Here is an 18,244-nt window from a genome sequence, read left to right as displayed (position 1 = left end):
TACCCAGGGCTGAATTCTCTGCTTCGAAACAACAGCAGCGAGAGTTGCGATTGGGCAGGGAATAGCGCCTGTGGTAGTCACCACTGTTGTATTATATTGTATATACTGCACTGCATACAAGGGTATTACGGTAAGGCCCCTGTACTACAGGTACGGGGGTAGATCCCTGCCTGCTGGCTCCGCCCAGTAGGCGCAGTATAAATGTGTGTGCTCTCCGAACTGCAGCCATTTCGGCAGCAGCTGTGGGAGGCTACACATCTCTGTGTAATAAAGACTCGATTACTCTCTACTCTCGTCTCGTCGTAATTGATAATGCATCAATTTATTACACAGAGATTTTACAAAGATGGATCTCCGCATCAAGCCGAATCGCCTGCAGCTGCTTCCTCAAGCAGACAATGCCAAAAAGGACTTTGCACATTGGCTCGCTTGCTTTGAAGCATACATCGGATCTGCTACAGACCCAATCCCAGAAGCTCAGAAGCTCCAGATTCTGTACACGCGGCTGAGCTCCGATGTCTTCCCCCTCATCCAGGACGCGCCTACCTACGCAGAGGCCATGGCGCTACTGAAGGAGAACTACGCTCAGCAGACCGACAAGATCTACTCTAGGCACCTGCTGTCCACGTGGCACCAACTCCCCGGTGAGTCTGTGGAAGATTTCTGGCGTGCCCTGCTCACCTTGGTGAGAGACTGTGAAATGGCCGTTTCAGCCATTGAACATTCTAACCTGCTAATGAGAGACGCGTTCATTACAGGTATAGTGTCGGCCTACATCCGCCAGCGCTCTGAGAAGGGGCTACGCTTCCAAGAGCGACCATGAAACTAGAGTCTCGCTTACAGTCACCTCGCACAACGTACAGGGGTATGCCCCCGGTACCGTGGACCACGCCAGCGCCCACCCCGTCGAGGACCCCATCAGCGACCTCCCCCAGCCAAAAGCACGCCTAAACCGCGCGTCAGCCAACCATCCCCGGGGGGACCCAAGTGCTACGTCTGCGGACAGACGAAACACCACCCGGCGTGGAGCATGCTCTGCAAGGCCTGCGGCAAGAAAGGACATTTCGCTGCAGTGTGCCAGGCCTGCTCAATCGCCGCTATTGTCACTGCACCCCCCACGTGCGGCCAGTGGGCGCCGCCATATTCCTCGCCTCAGACCACCTGCGGCCTGTGGGCACCGCCATCTTGCTCCACTCACAACACGTGCGGCCCGTGGGCGCCGCAATCTTGCTTGCCTCTCAACCAATGGGCGGGGCCATCTTGCCTGCCCCAGGACATGTGCGGCCCGAGGGCGCCGCCATCTTGTCTGCCTCAGGACACGTGCGGCCCGTGGGCACCACCATCTTCCCCACCTCAGGACCCCTGACCATCGAGCACCTCATCAGGCCGCTCATCGCCTGCAACCGCCGACGACCAGCCGCGCCTCGCCTCCATCACGATCGACCAGTCCCGACCGCACAACTTTGCGACTGCGTCGACAAAGGTGAAGGTCGACGGGCATGAGATATCCTGAGTAGAGAGTAATCGGGAACACTGAGAGCTTCATCCACCCCCGATACGGTGAGGCACTGCTCCCTCACGGTACACCCCATTAACCAAAGAATCTCCCTGGCCTCCGGATCCCACTCTGTGGCAATCCAGGGGTACTGCATCGCCACCCTCACTATCCAGGGCGTAAAGTTCAGCGGCTTTCAGCTCTACGTCCTCCCCAACCTCTGCGCTGCCTTGCTACTCGGCCTGGACTTCCAGTGCATCCTCCAGAGCCTAACCCTGAAATTTGGCGGGCCCCTACCACCACTTACTATGTGGCCTTATGACCCTTAAGGTCGACCCGCCTTCTCTGTTTGCAAACCTCACCCCGGATTGCAAACGCGTCGCCACCAGGAGCAGACGGTACAGCGCCCAGGACAGGACCTTCATCAGGTCTGAGGTCCAGTGGCTGCTGCAGGAAGGTATCATTGAGGCCAGCAACAGCCCCTGGAGAGCCCAAGTGGTAGTTGTGAAAACGGGGAGAAAAACAGGATGGTCGTTGACTACAGTCAGACCATCAATCGGTACATGCAGCATAACGCGTACCCCCTCCCACGCATATCTGATATGGTCAATCAGATTGCACAGTACTGGTCTTCTCGACAGTGGACCTGAAATCTGCCTATCACCAGCTCCCCATTCGTAAGGTGGACCGCCCGTACACCACGTTTCAAGCGGACGGCCACCTTTACCATTTCCTTAGGGTTCCCTTTGGCGTCACTACCGGGGTCTCGGTCTTCCAACGGGAGATGGACCGAATGGTTGACCGGTACGGACTGCGGGCCACTTTCCCTGTTGTGTTGGGTGTTCTGGTTTACAAACAAGCCAACAACGCTGGAAGTGGTGTAACGCTATTTTATTAACTGTTCAACTATGCTAACATACTATAAACATGGGTATAAGCAAACCAGCTTAACTGTGGACCCTTTCCTATCACTAGCTATGGTGAGGCACTCAGCACATGGTGAATGTCTGTGTTGCAGGCTGTGAGCGCTGTGCTCTGAGCTGGCTGCTGCTAGAATGAACGGAAACTCTCCTGTCCCCTGTCTTTATAGTGCTTGTGCTCTCACTGGTGATTGGCTGCGGTGTTATGTATGCTGGTTGGTCCTGCTGCATGTCCATCAGTGTGTGTATGTGATTGCACCATAATGTACTGATGTATATTATGACATCCCCCATTTTTACAAAGAACTTGTGCCGATGTAAGAATAAATAATGTGTAATGAGTGTATCTGACCATGTGTGTGCAGTATTTACATAACTATGTTCATGAGGCTAGTCTATATACACGGGAAGGTGCCTGGTGCAGAGAAAAGAAAAACAAGGTGTTACACCAACAACAAAACTAATAACGAATGCTACAAACAAACTAGCGAAATGCTGAAACAGGATGAAAGAACAAAGCATTGAGTCCAACATTGTCAGGCTCATAAATCAAGTCTCTGAGGTGGGCGACGAATTCGGGTTGACTGCCTCAATGGTGGGTCAGGAGCCACCGGCTGAGGATCGGGCCAAGGCCAAGTGAGGAGGATGTAGAGTATCCGGAAGCTCTACAAAGTCCAGGTCGCGGACAACAGGGGGACGTGGCACCGGTGGAGGATCGCGTAGCGAGCGTGGAACCAGACAAAGGACACGCCGATTGCGGCGGCGAATGGAGCCATCAGGCAGGCGAACCAGGTATGAGCAGGGAGCCACCAGCCAAAGAACCACAGCAGTCACAGACCAGCCACCCTCCGGAAGATGGATTTGGACGTTGTCATCTGGCGTCAGAGCAGGAAGATCAGTCGCTCGCGCGTCATGCGCCGCCTTGTGCTGCGCGCGAGACTTTTGCATCCGCTGAAGGACCGGAGCATGGTCGAGGTCTGGGACGTGAATGGACGGTACAGTGGTCCTGAGGGTGCGACCCATGAGCAGCTGAGCTGGTGACAGGCCCATGGACAGTGGAGCCGAGTGATAGGCCAGCAAGGCGAGGCAGAAGTCGGATCCTGCATCAGCAGCCTTGCAGAGGAGCCGCTTTACGATGTGGACACCCTTTTCTGCTTTGCCATTTGACTGGGGGTGCAGGGGACTGGACGTCACGTTATCAAAGTTCTACCTGCGAAGTTAGACCATTCCTGGCACGCGAAGCAGGGGCCATTGTCCGACATCACAGTGAGTGGGCTGCCGTGACGAGCAAAGGTCTCTTTTGCAGGCACGGATAACAGCCGATGACGTGATGTCGTGCAGGCGTACAGCCTCGGGATAGCTGGAAAAATAATCAACTATGAGAACATAGTCCCTGCCGAGCGCATAGAACAGGTCCACGCCTACCTTAGACCAAGGGGACGGGACCAACACATGGGGCTGAAGGGTCCCCCGTGGTTGGGCCGGCTGGAACTGCTGACAGGTGGGGCAATTGCGCACAGTGTTGGCAATGTCCTCATTTATGCCAGGCCAGTAGAGAGCCTCTCGCGCCCTCCGTCGGCACTTCTCTACGCCGAGATGGCCCTCATGCAGCTGCTCTAAAACCAGGTGATGCATGCTGTGTGGGATCACGATGCGGTCCAGCTTCAGGAGGACGCCATCGACGACTGCCAGATCATCTTGAATATTATAGAACTGCGGGCATTGTCCCTTGAGCCATCCATCAGTTATGTGGCGCATCACATGTTGTAGCATGGGGTCAGCCGCAGTCTCACGGCGAATGTGGGTTAGGCATTCATCCGTGGCCGGCAGATTGGCGGCCGTGAAGGCCACATGGGCGTCGACTTGGCAAACGAACTCCTCTGGGTTGGACGGAGTGGTGACTGCCCTGGACAGAGCGTCGGCTATGATCAGGTCCTTACCCGGTGTGTACGGAGCTTGAGCAGAATGCGTTGTAGGCGAGGGGTCATGTCATTAAGGTCTTTTTGGATGATGCCGACCAGCGGGCGATGGTCGGTCTCCACAGTGAACTGGGGAAGGCCATACACGTAGTGATGGAACTTGCCGACACCGGTCAACAGGCCTAGGCACTCCTTCTCGATTTGTGCAGAGCGCTGCTCTGTGGGGGTCATGACCCATGACGCATAGGCAACAGGGGCCCATGACGAGGCGTCATCTCGTTGCAGGAGCACCGCCCCTATGCCAGATTGGCTAGCGTCCGTTGATATTTTCGTCTCCCTTGGTGAATGTCTGTGATGCAGGCTGTGAGTTCTGTGCTCTGAGCTGGCTGCTGCTAGAATGAGCGGGAACTCTCCTGTCCCCTGTCATTATAGTGCTTGTGCTCTCACTGGTGATTGGCTGCGGTGTTATGTATGCTGGTTGGTCCTACTGCATGTCCATCAGTGTGTGTATGTGATTGCACCATAATGTACTGATGTATATTGTGACATTCCCGTACCTGGATAACGTCACCATCTGCGGCCACGACCAGCAGGGCCACGACGCCAACCTTTCCAAATTTCTCCGCACCACCAAACTCCTCAACCTAACCTACCACAAGGAGAAGTGTGTGTTCAGCACAAACCGATTAGCCATTCTCGGCTATGTGGTTCAGAAAGGGGAGCTCACTCGTTTGGAAACTTTGGGTATTATCAGGCCCGTCAGTTTCGCTGACTGGGCAGCACCAATTGTACCTGTAATGAAGCCGGATGTCACAGTTCGCTTGTGCGGCGACTATAAACTTACAGTGAATACGGCTTCCCAACTCGACCGATATCCAATGCCTCGCGTAGTGGATCGCTACGCAAAGCTTGCAGGTGGACTCTCGTTCACAAAATTAGATATGAGTCACGCCTACCTACAGTTGGAGCTGGACCCTGCCTCCCGACCATATGTGACGATTAATACACCCCGGGGCCTGTATGAATATACACGTTTGCCCTTTGGAGTATCCTCTGCCTGCGCTATTTTTCAACGCGTTATGGAGGGCATTTTGAGAGGTTTACTGCGTGTCGCTGTCTACTTATATGACGTTTTGATCACAGGGACATCGGAGCAGGAACATTTGGAAAATCTGGAGGCTGTCCTTAGACGCTTTTCGGAGGCTGGAGTCTGTTTACGCCACACAAAGTGCGTCTTTCAGGCGAAGGAAGTTGTCTACCTGTGTTATCAGGTGGACAGTGAAAGTTTGCACCCCATCGCAGAGAAGGTGCGCGTGATTCAACAGGCCCCCGCCCCGACTGACACTTCGCATCTTCGTTCTTTTCTCAGCCTCGTAAACTATTATGGGAAGTTCCTCCCCAATCTGGCAACTATGCTGGCCCCGTTGCACCTTCTGCGAAGGGAAAATCACACCTGGGTTTGGGGTCAGCCGCAAGAAACCGCTTTCTGGCAGGAAAACAACAATTGTTGTCGTCTGGGTTACTAACCCATAAAGCCTTTGCTCGTCACATGTGATGCATCCCCGTATAGTATTGGGGCCGTCCTGTCCCACGAGATGGAGAATGGGGCCGAGCGGCCGATAGCTTTCGCCTCCCGCACATTTGACTGCAGCGGAAAAAAAGTATGCGCAGATCGAGAAGGAGGGCATGGCAGTGGACTTTGCGGTGAAAAGTTTCCACCAGTACGTGTATGGCCGCCACTTCACTATCGTGACTGATCATAAGCCTCTGCTGGGACTTTTCAGAGAGGATAAGCCAATACCTCCCATTGCTTCCGCACGGATCCAGCGCTGGGCTTTGTTGCTCGCTGCATACGAGTATTCTCTGGAGCACAAACCAGGAACGCAGATAGCGAATGCCGACGCACTGAGCCGATTGCCTTTATCGACCGGCCCCATGTCGACCCCTACGACCGGTGAGGTGGTTGCAACCCTAAATTTTATGGACACCTTGTCTGTCACGGCATCACAGATCCGTGAGTTGACCCAGAGGGAGCCAGTCCTGTCAAAGGTTCGACACATAGTCCTGTATGGTGGGCGGCATAGACAGCTCCCAGGCGAGTTGCGGGCATTTTCCTCCAAGCTGTCAGAATTCAGCGTGGAAGACGGCATCCTCTTGTGGGAGACGCGTGTGATTGTCCCGGAAAAAGGACAGGAACTGATACTAAGAGACTTGCACAATGGGCATCCAGGTGTGACCAAAATGTAAATGTTGGCCCGGAGTTATGTTTGGTGGCCAGGCCTCGATGCCGACATTGAGAAGGTGGCCCAAAACTGCTCCATTTGGCAGGAGCATCAGAAGCTTCCGCCGGCCGCGCCCCTACATCACTGGGAATGGCCAGGGCGGCCTTGGGCGTGCTTGCATGCGGATTTCGCCAGCCCTTTTCAAGGATCCATGTTCCTTTTATTAATCGACGCTCAGTCTAAATGGTTAGAGGTGCATAAGATGCTAGGCACAACGTCCTGTGCAACAATTGAGAAGATGCGTTTGTCTTTTAGTACACATGGTCTCCCCGAGGTGCTGGTCACGGATAACGGCACTCCATTCACCAGTGAGGAGTTTGCGAGGTTCATGAAGATGAACGGCATACGCCATATCCGCACTGCCCCTTACCACCCGCTTCAAATGGGTTGGCGGAGCGTGCAGTGCAGACATTCAAACGAGGCCTAAAGAAGCAGTCTTCCAGGTCAATGGACACGAGACTGGCTCAGAAGAAGTTGCTCAATGTGAGAACAAGTTAAACCAGGTGGAGGAAGGTGGTTGTAGGTGTCATCTGGTTGGGTCTCCATTCAAGGTAGAAATGGAGAGCTCTCAACTGTCCTGGTGGGGGATGGAGGTGTGAAATTGACATTCATGGTGAAAAGGAAATGGTTAGGACCTGGAAAATGGAACTTCTTGAAATGATTGAGAACTTGGAAGATTCTTAGGTATAGATAGGAACAGACTGAATAAAGGAGAAAAATAGATTTGAGATAGAAAAAAAAAAATCAGTTCAGTAGACAGGAATATGTCCATATGATGAGTTCACCAGCACAGATCTGACTGTGGATTTTGAGAACAAGGTTGAAGTCGGCTGTTTGGAGTCGGGGCACAATGAGATTGGATAGATGGAGAGAAGATCTCCAGATGAGATGAGGTCAGTGACAGCCCTGGAAACAATGGTTTGATGTTTCATGTTGGGATCAGAGTTCAGAGGGACTGAGGAGCAAGTGATGAGTTGGCTTTCAACCTCTGCTTGGTAGAGGTTGGTACACCAAACAGAAACAGCACAACCATTTTCAGCAGGCTTTATGACAATAGTCATACCATCACATTTGGCGATCATTTTACTAAGTAAGGCAGCAGACAAACTTAATAAACCAAAGCAGATGTCTGCAACTGAGGATCCAATAAGTTCCTCCTTCTTGACTGTAATTATTTATGAACCATACTTAAAATAGACTTCTAAGCGACATTTCAAATCAAATGGTCATGTGAAAAGATCAACATTAAAAGTAATGGTTAATTTTTGCCATCTCACAGTTAGTCACAGGAATGTTTTAAGGTGGTAGGAAATGTACTTTATCTGCAATGATACATATTTTAAATGTTCTGTCCACACTCACCTGTTGTAAGAGTGATGTTTGTAATATTAAATGTGCCATTTTCAATCTGAATTTGAATGGGATTCAAACGTTCCAGAAATAATTTCAGTGCACGATCAGTGAAATTTCCAGTTAAGTTTAGTGCAACATCCAGCTCATATTTAAGTTGTTGATTGACTGAAACATTAAATAAATGAATAATTAGTTCAATGCCGAAATAATTACTGGTAATAGATTCCATGGATTATAGAATTTCTCAGCAAACGGTTAAGCCTGGTTATTAGCAGGGAACAGTACGAAGTCTTACAACACAGGGTAAAGTCCAACAGGTTTGTTTCGATGTCACTAGCTTTCGGAGCGCTGCTCCTTCCTCAGGTGAATGAAGAGGTCCTGAGAATGAAGAAACCAGACCTCTTCATTCACCTGAGGAAGGAGCAGCGCTCCGAAAGCTAGTGACATCGAAACAAACCTGTTGGACTTTAACCTGGTGTTGTAAGACTTCGTACTGTGCTCACCCCAGTCCAACGCCGGCATCTCCACATCATTAGTAGGGAAGGCAGTGGCTTGGTGGTATTGTCAATGGACGAATAATCCAGAGATCCAGGTTAATGCTCTGGGGGCCCGGGTTCAAATCGCACCAAGGCAGATGGTGAAATAAAAAGAAAATCTGGAATTAAAAGTCTAATGATGACCAAGAAAACATTGCCAATTGTCGTAAAAGCCCATCTGGTTCACAAATGTCCTTTGGAAAGGAAATCTGTCATTCTGATCTGGTCTGGCCTACATGTGAAGCCAGGTCTACAACAATGTGTTTGACTCTGAACTATCCTCTGAAATAGTCCAGCTGTGGAGAAGCCGGCGCTGGACTGGGGTGGGCACAGTAAGACGTCTCGCAACACCAGGTTAAAGTCCAACAGGTTTATTTGAAACCACAAGCTTTCAGAGCACTCTTCCTTCACCTGATGAAGGAGCAGCGTTCTGAAAACTTATAATTTCAAATATACCTGTTGGACTTTAACCTGTCGTGAGACTTCTTACTGAATTGCCTAGTAAGCTATTCGGTTCAAGAGCAACGAGGGATGGGCAATAAATGCTGGCTGAGATCCCATGATTGAATTAAAAAATATATAATATTGCAACAAAAACAAAACAGTAATGGTATCAGTAAAATCCATGAAGATTGGAATCAGCCTGATCTGGAGCTCATGCTTAAACAGGTGATAATAGAAACACCGGCAATTGTAAATAGAGGTAGGAGGAGGCCGTTCGGCCAATTCATTATGATCATGGCTGATCATCAAGTTCAGTACCCTAATCCTGCCTTCCCCCCCATAACCCTTGATCCCATTAGCCCAAGAGCTATATCTAATTCCTTCTTGAAATTACACAATGTTTTGGCCTTAACTACTTTCTGTGGCAGTCAATTCCACAGATTCAACACTCTCTGGGTGAAGGAATTCCTCCTCACCTCAGTCCTAAAAGGTTTACCCCTTATCCTCAAACTATGACCTCTGGTTCTGGAACCCCCCCCCCCCTCCCCCCACCATCAAGAACATTCTTTCTGAATCTACCTTGTCTAATGCTGTTAGAATTTTACAAATTGCTAGGAGATCCCCTCTCACTCTTCTACACTCCAATTAATACAATTCCAACCAATTTACCTCTCCTCACACGACAGTTTCGCCATTCCAGGAATCAGCCTGGTAAACCTTTTCCACACTCCCTCCATAGCAAGAACATTCTTCCTCAAATGAGGACACCAGAACTGCACATGATACTCCAGGTGTGGCCTTACCAATGCCCTATACAATTGCAGTAAAACATCATGATTCCCAGGCTCAAATTATCTGGCTATGAAGGCCAACATACCATTTGTCTTTTTTACTGTCTGCTGTACCTGCATGCTTACTTTCAGCGACTGATGCATGAGGATATCAAGGTCTTGCTGAGTATCTACCTCTCTCAATTAACACCTTTTGAAATAATAATCTGCCTTCCTATTTTTGCTACCGAAGCGGGTAACTTCACATTTATCCACATTATGCTGCCTCTACTATGCATGTGCCTACTCACTCAGCCTATCCACATCCCACTGAAGCATCTCTGCATCCTCTCCACAGCTCACCCTCCCAACCAACTTTGTATCATCTGCAAATTTGGAGATAATACCTTTAGTTCCCTCGTCCAAATCATTAAAATATAATGTGAACAGTTGGGGTCCTAGCACAGATCCCTGCGGTACCACACTAGTCACTGCCTGCCAATCAGAAAAAGACCCATTTATTCCAACTTTTTGTTTCCTGTCTGCTAACCAGCTATCTATCCATCTCAAGACACTATCCGTAACTTTACATATTAATCTGCTATGTGAGACCTTGTTGAAAGCCTAAAAGTCAAAATAAACCACATCCACTGGTTCTTCCTGGTCAACTCTACTAGATACAGCTTCAAAGAATTCTAGTACATTTGACAAGCATGATTTTCCTTTCATAAATCTATGCTGACTTTGTCTGATTACACCACTGTTTTCCAAATGCTGTGCTATGAAATCGTTCATAATGGACTCCAGCAACTTTCCAACTACTGATGTTAGGCCCAATGGTCTGTAGTTCCCTGTTTCCTCTCTCCCTCCATTTTGAATAGCAGGGTTACATTTGCTAACCTCCAATCTGTAGGAACCATTTCAGAGTCCAAAGAATTTTGGAAAATTACCACAATGGATCTACTATTTCTAGGGCCACTTCTTTAAATACTCTGGGATAAAGATTATCAGGCCCTGGAGATTTGTCAGCATTCAATTCCATTAATTTCCCCAAAACCATTTCTTTACTAATACTAATTTTCTTCAGCTCCTCACTAAAACTTTGTTTCCAATAACTTTCAGTACATTATTCATGTCTTTCTTTTTGAAGACAGAAGCAATGTTCAAATTTAGTTCCACAGCCATTTCTTTGTTCCCATTTCTGACTGTAAGTGGCCTACATTAGTTTTTATTAATCTTTTTCTCTTTACGTACCAATAGAAACTTTTACAGTCAGTTTTTATGTTCCCCACTAGTTACTTTCAAATTGTATTTTCCCCATCTTATTCAATCCCTTGGTCTGCCTTGATGAATTTTAAACAGTTCCCAATCCTCAGGTCCATTGCTTTTTCTTGCTAATTTGTATGCCTCTTCTTTGAATCAAATGCTATCTCTAACTTCCCTTGTAAGGCATCATTTGCACAGTTCCCTTTTCACTCTTGCGGCAAACAAGAATAAACCACTTTTGGATTTCACCTTGAATGCCTGCCATTGCTTGTCCGCTGTCCTTCCTTTCAGTAATGTTTCCAGTCCATCATAGCAACTCATGCCTCAAATCATCATAGTTACCTTTATTGAGGTTCAGGACCTTGGTCTCAGAATCAACAACCTCACTATTCACCTTGATAAAGACTTCTACTATATTATGGTCACTCATCCCCAAGGGTTTTCTCACAATTTGAGTAAATATATCACTGGTGCAACAATTGTGCAATGATATGAAAATTAAAAAAACAATAGACCTAAAATTCCACAGCTGGGGCAGCACGGTGGCACTTCAGGAGCTGTGAGCGGGAGAAACTCAAGAGTGCAGTGCGGGAAGGTGAGTGCTATAAAAACCTACCTCCGGGATTCTGAGGCCTTCACTTCGGGAGCTGTGAGCGGGAGAGATTCCGAGTGCAGTGTTGGAAGGTTGAGTGCTATAAAAACCTACCTCTGGGATTCTGAGGCCTTCACCTCGGGAGCTGTGACCGGGGTAGATTCAGAGTGCAGTGTGGGAAGGTGAATGCTGTAAAAAACTCTCCGGGATTCTGAGGCCTTCACCTCGGGAGTTGTGAGCGGAGGAGATTCAGACTGCAGCGTGGGAAGGTGAGTGATTCACTGAAACTGACATAGAGTTCTGATTGGGGAAAAAAAACCTGAAAAGTGATATCACAGGAAGGCTATGATTTGATTGGCTAATGGGAAGCTGTGCAAAATTTGAAAATCCATTCAAATTACTGTTTATAAATTGCTTTGAGGCTGAGGTAATAAGGAGGAATGTGAAAAAAAGTTTAAATAAAAAATGTTTTTTTTTTTTAAATTAAAAACTCATGAAATAAAATAGAGCTGGAGGGTCAGGTAATGTGTTGTTCCTGTATGATATGGGAGCTGGTGGACCCCATTGTGGTTCCCAATAACCACTCCGGCTCAGAGTTGATGAGCTGGATTCTGAGCTTCGGACACTACGACACATTAGGGAGGGGGGAGAGGTACCTGGACACTGTTTCAGGAGGCAGTCGTGCCCCTTAGATTAAATACCTTGAATTCGGTCAGTGGTCAAGGACACGCAGGTGTGGTTGTGAGTGAGGCAGGTGGAGGGATCCAGGAGGTAGGTTGCAGGAACCTCAGCTCTTGACCTTGTCCAACAGGTTTGAGGTTTTTGCTCCCTGTGTGGATGAAAACGGGGATTGCAGGGAGGATGAGCAAACTGACCAGAGCACTGTGGTGCAGGGAGCCGTTCAAGTGTGGGGAAAGAAAAGAAATGTAGTCGTAATTAGGTATGGTATAGTAACGGTATAGACACTATTCTCTGTGACAAGGATCGAGAATCCCGAAAGTTGTGTTGCCTGCCTGGTGCTCAAGTTCGGATATCTCATCTGGATTGTGTTGCAGAGGAACTTGGAGTAGGAGGGTAAAGATGCAGTTGTCGTAGTCCACATAGGTGCCAGCGACATAGGTAGAACAAGGGCATAGGTTCTGCTCCGGGAGTATGAACAGCTGGGAGCTAAATTAAAAAGTAGAATCAAAAAGGTAATAATCTCTACATGACTGCCTAAACAATGGGCTAATTGGCATAGGGTCAATAAGATTAAGGAGGTAAATGTGTGGCTCAAAGATTGGTGTGCGAGGAATAGTTTTGAATTGATGGAACATTGCACCAGTACTGGGGAAGATGGGACCTGTTCCGATGGGACGATCTTCATCTGAATCATGCTGGAACCAGAATCCTGGCAAATCGCGTACCTAGGGATGTAGATAGGACTTTAAACTAAATAGTGTGGGGAGGGGTGTTCAGTTCCTAGAATCATAGAATTTACAGTGCAGAAGGAGGCCATTCAGCCGATCGAGTCTGCACCGGCCCTTGGAAAGACCACCCTACCCAAGCCCACACCTCCACCCTATCCCTGTAACCCAGTAACCACTCCCAACCATTATTTTGGACACTAAGGGCAATTTAGCATGACCAATCCACCTAACCTGCACATCTTTGGACTGTGGGAGGAAACCGGAGCACCTGGAGGAAACCCACGCAGACACGGGAAGAAAGTGCAAACTCCGCACAGACAGTGACCCAAGCCGGGAATCGAACCTGGGACCCTGGAGCTGTGAAGCAACTGTGCTAACCACTGCCCCCCCCTAGTAGAATGCAGAATTATAAAATCCAAGTTAAAGGGAGAAGATAGAAGTGCAGGTTAATGACGAGGACTTTAAAGTAGTTAAAGGAGCCAAGGGCTCAGGAGAGGTTAGTAAAGTTTCCAGACCACGTAATAGAACAAAGAGTACAGTCTAACTTCACGCAAAGCAAAACAGGTGACAAATATGAGGAGGGAGATGGTCAATGTAGGACTGAGGGTGTTGTATCTAAATGCACGCAGTATACTGGACAAGATAAATGAATTTGTTGTGCACATTGAAATTGACCAATACGATGTTGTGTGCATCACAAACGCTGCAAGGGGATCAGGACTGGGATCTAAATATACAAGAATATGTCCTATCAAAAGGACAGGCAGATGGGCAAAGAGGGGGGTTGCACAGTTAGTAAGGAATTAAATTAAATTGATAGCAACATGCGATATAATGAAGGCATAGAATCTGTGTGGGTAGAGTTTACGAATCGCAAAGGTAAAAAGACCCCGATAGGACTTATGTACAGGCCCCCTAGCAGTAGTTTGGATGTGGGGCAGAAAATAAATCAGAATTTAGAGAAGGCATTTCAGAAAGGTAATCTTATAATAACCAACTTCAATATGCACGTGGACTGGGAAAATCAGGTTGGTAGTGGATCCCAAGGAAAGGAATCTAAGAGATAGTTCCTTGGAACAGCTTGTGACAGAGCCTACAAGGGAACAGGCAATTCTAGATTTGGTGATGTGTAATGAGGCAGACTTGATGAGGGAACTTAAGGTAAAGGAACCCTTACAGGGCAGTGACCATTTTTTAATAGAATTTACCCTGCAGTTTGAGAGGAATAAGCTCGAATTAGATGTAATCGCATTACAATTAAATAAAGGTAACTACAAAGACATGAGAGAGGAACTGGCCAGAGTTGGTCAAGGCACCCATGGCTGATGAGGGAAGTCAAGGACAGCATAAAAGCAAAAGAAAAAGCATACAAAGTGGTGAGGATTAGTGGGGAGCAAGAGGATTGGGAAGCCTTTAAAAGCGAGCAGAGGGCAACTAAAACAGCAATAATGGGGGGGGGTCTCAATAAACTGAAAGATTTGAAGCTGGATAAATTACCTGGACCGGATGGACTACACCCCAGGGTTCTGATGGAAATAGCTAAGGAGGTGTGGAGGCACTGGTGGTGATTTTCAGAAAATCACTGGAGGCAGGGAGGGTGCCAGAGGACTGTAAAACGGCTAATGTAACACCCCTGCATTGGTAAGGTTTTAAAGGTGAGATTGCGGACTACTTGCCAGTGCATGATAAAATTGGGCTGAGTCAGCAAGGCTTCGTCAAGGGGAGGTCATGTCTGACAAATCTGTTAGAATTCTTTGAGAATGTTACAGGAAATTAGACGAAAGAGAACCGGTGGATGTGACCTATTTAGATTTTCAGAAGGCCTTTGACAAGGTGCCGCATAGGAGACTGTTAAATAAGTTAAGAACCCATGGTGTTAAGGGTAAGACGCTGGTGTGGATAGAGAATTAGCTGACTGGCAGAAGGCAGAGAGTGGGGATAAAGGGTTCTTTTCAGGATGGCAGCCGGTGATTAGTGGTTGGTGCTGGGACCACAACTTTCCACAATATACATTAATGATCTGGAAGAAGGAACTGAGGGCATTGTTGCTAAGTTTACAGATGATACAAAGATATGCAGAGGGACAGATCGTATTGAGAAAGCAGGGGGCTGCAGAAGGACTTGAACAGGCTAGGAGAGGGGCCAAAGAAGTAGCAGATAGAATACAATGTGGAAAAATGTGAAGTTTTGCACTTTGGAAGGAGGAATGGAAGCACAGACTATTTTTAAATGTGGAAAAGCTCAGGAAATCAGAAGCACAAAGGGATTGAGGAGTCCTTGTTCAAGATTCTCTTCAGGTTCAGTCGGCAGATAAGAAGGCAAGTTAAACATTGGCATTCATGTTGAGAGGGCTAGAATACAGGTCCAGAGATGTACTTCTAAGGCTGCATAAGGCTCTGGTCAGACACCATTTGGAGTATTGTGAACAGTTTTGGACCCCGTATCTAAGGAAGGATGCACTGGCCTTGGAAAGGGTCCAGAGGAGGTTCATAAGAATGATTCCTGGAATGAAGAGCTTGTCGTATGAAAAAAGGTGGAAGACTCTTGATCAGTACTCGGAGTTTAGAAGGATGAGGGGGGATCTTACTGAAGCTTACAGGATACTGGGAGGCCTCGATAGAGTGGATGTGGAGAGGATCTTTCCACTAGTAGGAAAAAATAGAATCAGAATGTGAGGTAATGCATTTTGGAAGGTCTAATGCAGGTAGGGAATATACAGTGAATGGTAGAACCCTCAAGAGTATTGAAAGTCAAAGAGATCTAGGAGTACAGGTCCACAGGTCACTGAAAGGGGCAACACAGGTGGAGAAGGTATACGGCATAGTCAAGAAGGCATACGGCATGCTTGCCTTCATTGGCCGGGGCATTGAGTATAAGAATTGGCAAGTCATGTTGCAGCTGTATAGTAAGGTAGCCGATATTCAGGACGCCAAAGCATGTAATGAGGCAGTGGGGAAGGGAACACTGACAAAGGAGAGTATTTGCAGGCACGGAGATGGGTTGAAGTGTGTATACTTCAACGCAAGAAGCATCAGGAATAAGGTGGGTGAACTTAAGGCATGGATCGGTACTTGGGACTACGATGTGGTGGCCATCACGGAAACTTGGATAGAAGAGGGGCAGAAATGGTTGTTGGAGGTCCCTGGTTATAGATGTTTCAATAAGATTAGGGAGGGTGGTAAAAGAGGTGGGGGGGGTGGCATTATTAATTAGAGATAGTATAACAGCTGCAGAAAGGCAGTTCGAGGAGTATCACCCTATTGAGGTAGTATGGGTTGAAGTCAGAAATAGGAAAGGAGCAGTCACCTTGTTAGGAGTTTTCTATAGGCCCCCCAATAGTAGCAGAGATGTGGAGGAACAGATTGGGAAACAGATTTTGGAAAGGTGCAGAAGTCATAGGGTAGTAGTCATGGGCGACTTTAACTTCCCAAATATTGAGTGGAAACTCTTTAGATCAAATAGTTTGGATGGGGTGGTGTTTGTGCAGTGTGTCCAGGAAGCTTTTCTAACACAGTATGTAGATTGTCCGACCAGAGGAGGGGCAATATTGGATTTAGTACTGGGTAATGAACCAGGGCAAGTGATAGATTTGTTAGTGGGGGAGCATTTTGGAGATAGTGACCACAATTCTGTGACTTTCACTTTAGTAATGGAGAAGGATAGGTACGTGCAACAGGGCAAGGTTTACAATTGGGGGAAGGGTAAATACGATGTTGTCAGACAAGAATTGAAGTGCATAAGTTGGGAACATAGGCTGGCAGGGAAGGACACAAGTGAAATGTGGAACTTGTTCAAGGAACAGGTACTACGTGTCCTTGATATGTATGTCCCTGTCAGGCAGGGAAGAGATGGTCGAGTGAGGGAACCATGGTTGACAAGAGAGGTTGAATGTCTTGTTAAGAGAAAAAAGGTGACTTATGTAAGGCTGAGGAAACAAGGTTCAGACAGGGCATTGGAGGGATACAAGATAGCCAGGAGGGAACTGAAGAAAGGGATTAGGAGAGCTAAGAGAGGGCATGAACAATCTTTGGCGGGTAGGATCAAGGAAAACCCCAAGGCCTTTTACACATATGTGAGAAATATGAGAATGACTAGAGCGAGGGTAGGTCCGATCAAGGACAGTAGCGGGAGATTGTGTATTGAGTCTGAAGAGATAGGAGAGGTCTTGAATGAGTACTTTTCTTCTGTATTTACAAATGAGAGGGGCCATATTGTTGGAGAGGACAGTGTGAAACAGATTGGTAAGCTCGAGGAAATACTTGTTAGGAAGGAAGATGTGTTGGGCATTTTGAAAAACTTGAGGATAGACAAGTCCCCCGGGCCTGACGGGATATATCCAAGGATTCTATGGGAAGCAAGAGATGAAATTGCTGAGCCGTTGGCAATTATCTTTTCGTCCTCACTGTCAACAGGGGTGGTACCAGGGGATTGGAGAGTGGCGAATGTCATGCCCCTGTTCAAAAAAGGGACTAGCGATAACCCTGGGAATTACAGGCCAGTTAGTCTTACTTCGGTGGTAGGCAAAGTAATGGAAAGGGTACTGAAGGATAGGATTTCTGAGCATCTGGAAAGACACTGCTTGATTAGGGATAGTCAGCACGGATTTGTGAGGGGTAGGTCTTGCCTTACAAATCTTATTGAATTCTTTGAGGAGGTGACCAAGCATGTGGATGAAGGTAAAGCAGTGGATGTAGTGTACATGGATTTTAGTAAGGCATTTGATAAAGTTCCCCATGGTAGGCTTCTGCACAAAGTAAGGAGGCATGGGATAGTGGGAAATTTGGCCAGTTGGATAACGAACTGGCTAACCGATAGAAGTCAGAGAGTGGTGGTGGATGGCAAATATTCAGCCTGGATCCCAGTTACCAGTGGTGTACCGCAGGGATCAGATCTGGGTCCTCTGCTGTTTGTGATTTTCATTAATGACTTGGATGAGGGAGTTGAAGGGTGGGTCAGTAAATTTGCAGACGATACGAAGATTGGTGGAGTTGTGGATAGTAAGGAGGGCTGTTGTCGGCTGCAAAGAGACATAGATAGGATGCAGAGCTGGGCTGAGAAGTGGCAGATGGAGTTTAACCCTGAAAAGTGTGAGGTTGTCCATTTTGGAAGGACAAATATGAATGCGGAATACAGGGTTAACGGTAGAGTTCTTGGCATTGTGGAGGAGCAGAGAGACCTTGGGGTCTATGTTCATACATCTTTGAAAGTTACCACTCAAGTGGATAGAGCTGTGAAGAAGGCCTATGGTGTGCTCGCGT

At 47.7% G+C, this 18,244-nt stretch overlaps 1 protein-coding gene across 2 annotated transcripts in view; it reads right to left on the bottom strand.

Annotated features, from left to right (window-relative positions):
• LOC140410702 (adhesion G-protein coupled receptor F1-like) overlaps window positions 1–18,244 on the bottom strand; it is a 540,253-nt gene that overhangs the window by 143,845 nt on the left and 378,164 nt on the right. For both annotated transcript variants that reach the window (XM_072499141.1, XM_072499142.1), the window contains one exon: window positions 7,979–8,134. In XM_072499141.1, coding sequence (XP_072355242.1) covers window positions 7,979–8,134 — 156 coding nt within the window. The remainder of the gene's footprint in view (window positions 1–7,978; window positions 8,135–18,244) is intronic.

This window comes from Scyliorhinus torazame, chromosome 4, assembly GCF_047496885.1.
Source record: "Scyliorhinus torazame isolate Kashiwa2021f chromosome 4, sScyTor2.1, whole genome shotgun sequence".
In the NCBI taxonomy this organism is placed as follows: Eukaryota; Metazoa; Chordata; class Chondrichthyes; order Carcharhiniformes; family Scyliorhinidae; genus Scyliorhinus; species Scyliorhinus torazame.
Note: the sequence above shows the minus strand (reverse complement) of the source record. Positions and strands in the feature narration are given on the sequence as shown.